Source organism: Diceros bicornis, chromosome 5, assembly GCF_020826845.1.
Source record: "Diceros bicornis minor isolate mBicDic1 chromosome 5, mDicBic1.mat.cur, whole genome shotgun sequence".
In the NCBI taxonomy this organism is placed as follows: Eukaryota; Metazoa; Chordata; class Mammalia; order Perissodactyla; family Rhinocerotidae; genus Diceros; species Diceros bicornis.
Genome location: NC_080744.1, coordinates 24847354 through 24854510, shown reverse-complemented (window position 1 = coordinate 24854510; position 7157 = coordinate 24847354). Strand labels below are relative to the sequence as shown.

Below are 7157 nucleotides of genomic sequence, written 5' to 3'. Positions count from 1 at the left end.
CTCACACTCGGGGTTCTATTTCACCACTCATCAGTCCCAAGGGCTGCAGTAGGGAGCACAGAGAGACCAAGGGACCAAAGTCCAAGTGGAAGAAGGGCCCTTTTATGGCCAACTGTATGGCTTCAGGCCCTGCTGAGGTCCCAGTTTTGAACACATCAAAACGGATGTCAACCACAAATGTCAGAGACAGAAAGCCATTTTGTACCATTTGTAGAGAGGAAAGAGTAGTAAGGATCCAAATGTACACCCTGTCCAGAGCTAGATCGCCTAGGTCCAAAACACTGTTTCAGCATTTACTAGATCCATGATCTTGAGCAAAATACTTAACCTCTCTGTGCCTGAGTATCCTTGTCTGTAAAATGGGAGTAACAATAGTATCTACCTCACAAGATTGTAGAGAGGATTAAAAAAGCAAACACTTAAAAAGTGCTTAGATCTGTGCCTGAAATGTGAAAAAAAGCTCAAAAAGTATTTGCTATTGTTATTGTTTATTAACTATCAGTGCTACAGGAAATCGGTAACCCCAAGCCCACATAAATTAGAAATATCCCCTGTGACTAATAATAACAATTGTCACTTCCCACATGCTCAACTTGCATTATCTCCCTAAATGTTTACGACAACCTTAAGAGGGAGCTGCACTATTATTAATCTCATTTTACAATTGAGAAGCACAGAGAGGTTAAGTAATTTTCTCAAGGTCACATAGCCAGCGAGTGCCAAGGCATATTTATTCGTTTATTTACCATTTATTGAGTTCTTACTGTGTCTCAGCAGGAGAGAAGCCCTGTGGGTACAAAGGTAAACAGTCTAGGCCCCAATCCTACAGGAAGTTTCAGTTTCCAGAGAAGGGGCGGGGCGGGGGCGGGAATGACAAGTAAACAAATAGTTATAACACCGTGTGGTAATTGCTATAATAGAGGCTCACTGCAAAAAGTGCTAGCGGATTTATACACAATGGAATACTACTCAGCTATTAAAAAAAAGGTGAAATCTTGCCATTTGCGACAACACGATGGACCTTGAGGGTATTATGCTAAGCGAAATAAGTCGGATGAAGAAAGTCGAATAGGGTATGATTTCACTCATAAGTAGAAGATAAAAACAACAACAAACACAGAGATACAGAAATTAGATTGATAGTTACCAGAGGGGAAGCAAGGCGGAAGGAGGGCGAAAGGGGTGACAGGGCACATGTGTACAGTGATGGACGGTAATTAGTATTTGGGTGGTGAACACAATGCAGTCTACACAGAAATCAAAATGTAATGATGTACACCTTATATAATGTTATAAACCAATGTTACCTCAATAAAAAAAAAAAAAAAGTGCTGCCGGATCTCAGACGCCGGGACAAGAAAAGTACTGAGAGCTTGGGGGGTCCAATGGAAAGACATGACAGATGCGCAGAAAGGACTAAAAGCAGGGTTAAAAGTGGAGGCAGAGCGCCGGCTTCAGAGCCGGTCTGACAAGTCCGGGCAGGGCGGGAAAGGGGTTAAGGCGAGCCAGTGGGCGGGCCCGCGCGATGACTGGCAGGGGTGGGGCCAGGCTCGTCCCCCGCCCCCTCCCTCCGCCCCGGCTCTCCAACCCCTGGGCCGTCGGGGGTACCGCCCGGTGAGGGCCGGGGAGCCGGGCCGAGCCGCCTGTTCCCTTCGCCCGCTCTTGTGCCGCGTTCCGCGGGCTGGACGCGCTGGAGAAGTTGAGCCGCGGCCGGGCCGGCCCTGGGAGCCGACTGTCGGCAAAGTTTGGCCCGAAGAGGAAGTGGCCGCCAGCCCCGGCAGGTGGCGGCCGGGCCTGGAGAGGGGCGCTCGGGCCTGCGGGCGGGCTGTAGGCGAGGGCGCGCCCCAGCGCCGGGCCTTGAGCCGATCCCCGGGGCTTCGGGAGCCGGCCTCGGGCGGGAGCGCGGCGGCGGCCGGGAAAACAACTCCGAAGTTGGCGAGAGGCGCCGCCCCTGCTCCCGGCGGCCGCCGCCTCCCCGCTCCCAGCCCTGGCATCCAGAGCACCGGCCGAGGAGCCCGGGCCATGGAGCCCCCTCGGGGAGGCGGCAGTGGGGGGCCCGGACGCCCGGTGCGGCGCCGCGTCCCCACTGGGTAGACGACAGAAGCTCCGGGACTCTTCCTGCCCCTCCGGACGGCTCAAGATGCTGCCGGCCGTACTCCTCCTCCTCCTGGGTAAGAAACCGAAACAAGACTCCCCGCCCGACACCCCCCCACCAGGGCTGTCCCCGAGCCCTCACCCCACCCTGCCTGCCCGTGCCCCCCCCAGCCCCTGCTGCCGCAGCCGGCGCTGCCTACCCCCACCCCCGGGAAGTCTCCAGCCCTTCCCCTCATCCGCCATCCTCTCTCTGGCTTCCCTAGGTCACCGTACCACTCCACAGGCCGCGCTGCTTCCTTCGAGGTCACACACCGCAGCCTCTCCCTTCTCCGACACCCCTTCCCATAAACTGCCCGGAAGTCCCCCATGGCTCGCTTCCTCCTGAAGTTGCTCAGGTAAAGAAAACTCTGAGGGGTGACTCACTCTCCTGCCCTTTCTCGCTCTTCCTCTAGGAGGCGCTCTGGCCCATCCAGACCGGATCATTTTCCCAAATCCGGGTGAGTAGAGGGTGCCTCTGGGGCTGCGAACTTGGTAATGAGGGAGGACCCAAGAGAAGTACTCTCTCTTCCTTGAATTCCTCTGGTGCCTATCATGGTTTTAGAGTGGAGATCCACCCTGTATTTTACAGATGGGAAAACTGAGATCCAGTGTGGGCCCTCACCTGGTAGTTAGGTACTATTTTGTTTTTTCCAAATATCCATGCTTGATCTCCCTAGCGGATAGGTCTCCCTGAGAGTGGAGACAGTATTTCCGGCTCCCCCTGGCCCAGTGGCTGGCACGAAGCTGACCTCACGTTGTTTGTGGTGTTGATACCTAAGGTGAAGCTCTGATGAGTGTGGGAGGAAGAGGGCTGGCTGAAGGCTGTAACTCGAGGGTGTGTATCAGTGGGGAGGAGTTTCTCTGCTCCTTCTTGAAGAGCCCAAGCCCTTGAAGGCCTGAAGCCTGGGGAGGGGTGGGATGCTAAGGGGCTCTCAAGCGGTGTCCCTCCCTTTCTCTCTCTCCAGCCTGTGAGGACCCCCCGGCAGTGCTCTTGGAAGTGCAGGGCACCTTACAGAGGCCCGTGGGCCGGGACAGCCGCAGCTTCCCTGCCAACTGCACCTGGCTCATCCTGGGCAGCAAGGAGCAGACTGTAACAGTCAGGTGAGAAGCAAGACAAAACCATATTCCTCTCCCCTGGCCCTCCCTCCTCCACCATGGCAAATCCTTCAAGGATCACTTCTCTATGGAATTTCCATCTCTGTCAACAGGGGCAAGAGTAGAATTTGATTTGACGTAGTCTGCCCTAAAAGCCTAGCTTGTTCTGGGCCAGACACAGTGAATTGGAGCTGGGCTGGGGCAGACATAAAGCTTTGGTTCTGGTCATCTATGAAGGACAACAGTCACCCTAGAAGCAGTCCTTGGGCTCCAATATGGCTGCTCTGAGGAGTCCTTTAATTCATTGCACATCTTTGCTTGGGCTTTGAAGCTATTTCTTAATCAGCTTAGAACCTTCCTTAGCCTCCCCAGATCTTTTAAACAGTCCAAGTCTCCCTGGGCTCCTCTGACCCTGGGACATGGTGTTGGGGTCCATGTTAAGTACCTGGCTATTTGCTTCACACAGTTCACTTCCCACGAATTTACCTAGATAGGGGCTGGGTGAGGGGAGAGGGCAATCTGGGGAGAGGCTGTCGGGGCAGAGGGATCAGAATGCCATTGTGGTCTTAGGCCTCACCACGGGCACTGGGAGGGGATGGTGAGCCCTGGTTAATTGAACTGTATGGTAATTGCTAGTTCCTGCCAGGACTATGGTTGGGTGACAGTGCTGCAACAACTCTGTTCTTAACTCTGTCCCAGAACACAAGTCAGTTTTTCCAAGGGGCTCTAGGATATATCTCATGATCTCAAGGTGCCACTGGCCTCGTTAGGACTATTGCCATTGGCTATAAAGGATTTTGGCTGAGTTTCCATTTGGCTATTTGGATTGTGGATAAGTAGATGTTTGTGGTTCTTGGGGTAGAAGGGGCCTGATAGCACTGGGAGAGGAAGAAGCCAGGGTGGTCAAGAATACCTCACATCCTGCTCTCCTCCACCCCTGTAGGTTCCAAAAACTGCACCTGGCCTGTGGCTCAGAGCGCTTAATCCTGAGCTCACCTCTCCAGCCACAGATCTCCCTGTGCGAGACACCTGCCAGCCCTCTGCAGCTACCTGGGGGCAACGTCACCATCACCTACAGCTATGCCGGGGCCAGAGCACCCATGGGCCAGGGCTTCCTGCTCTCCTACAGTCAAGGTGGGCTCGACAGGGCTCTCCGTGGGGCTATTAGAACAGGCAGTGGAAGCCCAGGGAGGAGGGGAGGCTCCTGCCAGCTCCAGTGATTCACAGCCCCCCGTCTGTGGTGCCTCTGCAGATTGGCTGATATGCCTACAGGAAGAGTTCCAGTGCCTGAACCACCGCTGTGTGCCTGCGACCCAGCGCTGCGACGGGGTCAATGCCTGTGGCGATGGTTCTGATGAGGCAGGTTGCAGCTCAGACCCCTTACCTGACCTGACCCCAGGCCTTGTCCCCACTGCCCCCTGCAATCACACCTTGGAAGACTTCTATGGGATCTTCTCCTCCCCCGGATACTCCCACCTGGCCTCAGTGTCCCACCCCCAGTCCTGCCACTGGCTGCTGGACCCCCACGATGGCCGGCGCCTGGCAGTGCGCTTCACAGCCCTGGACCTGGGTTATGGAGATGCAGTGCATGTGTATGATGGCGCTGGGCCCCCAGAGACCCCCCGGCTGCTGCGCAGCCTCACCCACTTCAGCAATGGCAAGGCTGTCACCGTGGAGACGCTGTCTGGTCAGGCCATCGTGGCCTACCACACAGTTGCATGGAGCAATGGTCGGGGCTTCAACGCCACCTACCATGTGCGGGGCTACTGCTTGCCTTGGGACCGACCCTGCGGCTTAGGCTCTGGCCTGGGGGCTAGCGAGGGCCTAGGTGAGCGCTGCTACAGTGAGGCACAGCGCTGCGATGGCTCGTGGGACTGTGCCGATGGCACAGATGAGAAGAACTGCCCCAGCTGCCCACCTGGGCACTACCCGTGTGGGGCTGCTGGCACCCCTGGTGCCACAGCCTGCTACCTGCCTGCTGACCGCTGCAATTACCAGACGTTCTGTGCGGATGGAGCAGACGAGAGACGCTGCCGGCACTGCCAGCCTGGCAACTTCCGATGCCGGGACGAGAAGTGCGTGTATGAGACGTGGGTATGCGACGGGCAGCCAGACTGTGCCGACGGCAGCGATGAGTGGGACTGCTCCTATGCCCTGCCCCGCAAGGTCATTACAGCCGCAGTCATTGGCAGCCTAGTGTGTGGCTTGCTGCTGGTCATTGCCCTGGGCTGCACCTGCAAGCTCTATGCCATTCGCACGCAGGAGTACAGGTCAGTGGGAGTGCAGCTGGCTGCAGGGGCGTGGGGACTGAGGGTGAGACGGCCTGTACAGCCACAGGAGATCATGAGGGCTCCCATGTTGGGGAGAGGTTCCGGTGACCAGCTTATGGGTTGTCCTACTTGGGGACAGCTTGGGGTGCTCGTCTGAGGGAAGGACAGGTCTAGATCCTAAAAGCCATCTCAAGGAAGGAGGGGACCTCAGCTGACTTGGGAAAGCCATGCATAGGTCCAGTTGTCCTGGCCTGGGTGTGGAGGGAGGAGGCCTGTCCAGGCTGGAACAGGCTGCTCTGGCCGGAGCCACCTGTGACTGAGCAGCCCTTATTCCTTCCAGCATCTTTGCCCCCCTTTCCCGGATGGAGGCTGAGATTGTGCAACAGCAGGCGCCTCCCTCCTATGGGCAGCTCATCGCCCAGGGCGCCATCCCACCTGTAGAGGACTTCCCTACAGAGAACCCTAATGATGTAAGTCACCCTCCCCAACCTTAGCACCACCTGCACCCGGCCCCGCTGTGGCCCTGCCCCTCTACCCTCCTCCCCGCCCCTCTGACTCTGATATCTGCCCCCTCTCCTTGCAGAACTCAGTGCTGGGCAACCTGCGTTCTCTGCTACAGATCTTGCGCCAGGATATGACTCCAGGGGGTGCCTCAGGTGCCCGCCGCCGCCAGCGGGGCCGCTCTGTGCGGCGCCTAGTGCGCCGTCTCCGCCGCTGGGGCCTGCTTCCTCGAACCAACCCCCCAGCCCGGACCCCTGAGACCAGATCCCAGGTTACCCCTTCTGCCGCTCCCCTTGAGGCCCTAGATGGCAGCACAGGTCCAGCCCGTGAGGGCGGGGCAGTGGGTGGGCAGGATGGGGAACAGGCACCCCCATTGCCTGTCAAGGCTCTCCTCCCATCTGCCAGCACCTCTCCAGCCCTCCCTACTGTCCCCGAGGCCCCGGGGCCACTGCCCTCAGCACCCGTGGAGCCATCACTGCTGTCTGGAGTGGTGCAGGCCCTACGAGGCCGCCTCCTGCCCAGCCTGCAGCCCCCAGGACCAACCCGGACCCCACCTGAACCCCATACAACAGTCCTGTCCCCAGAGGACGAGGACGATGTGCTGCTGGTGCCACTGGCTGAGCCCGGGGTTTGGGTGGCTGAAGCGGAGGATGAGCCACTGCTTGCCTGAGGTGACCTGGCTCCCCTGGGGGCTCTAGCCACAGTGACAACAACCCGTTAGGGGGCAGCTCAGCCTCCCTTCCACTGGTTCCCTCCCCACCCTCTGAAGGGACTTGGTGGGTAACTGCCTTAAGGTTAGGTGTCCCTCAGACAGGGAGAGGGCTCACACAGAGCTCCCTCTGCACATGGCCAGAGACCACAGTCTCCACCCACCCTCTCCCCACTCCACCACCATTCCACTGGCTGTTTTTAAAAAGTTAAGTTCTTAAAGGGTCTTAGGCCTGGACACTCCATCGTTGCCAAACCCCCACCCAAAAGTAGCCTTAAGCACCAGAATGCCAATTGGTTAGAGACCTCTAGCCTCCAAGGGGAGGATTTGGGCAGAGCCTGAACTCATAAAAAGAGCACAACAAATGCTTTTGTCCCATAGCAAGGTCATTGCCCAGGAAGTCAAGGTTGAAAATAAAAGAATCAGAAATGTAAGATTTTTGTAAATGA

General features: G+C 57.1%; 1 protein-coding gene across 1 annotated transcript; it reads left to right on the top strand.

Moving 5' to 3' along the window:
• Positions 1-2059: 2059 nt before the first annotated feature.
• LRP10 (LDL receptor related protein 10) lies at positions 2060-7157 on the top strand. Its single transcript, XM_058540953.1, has 7 exons — positions 2060-2171; positions 2547-2591; positions 3099-3234; positions 4172-4362; positions 4481-5498; positions 5839-5968; positions 6082-7157. The coding sequence occupies exons 1-7, from the start codon at positions 2141-2143 to the stop codon at positions 6667-6669; spliced, it is 2139 nt and encodes a 712-aa protein (XP_058396936.1). The 5' UTR covers positions 2060-2140; the 3' UTR covers positions 6670-7157.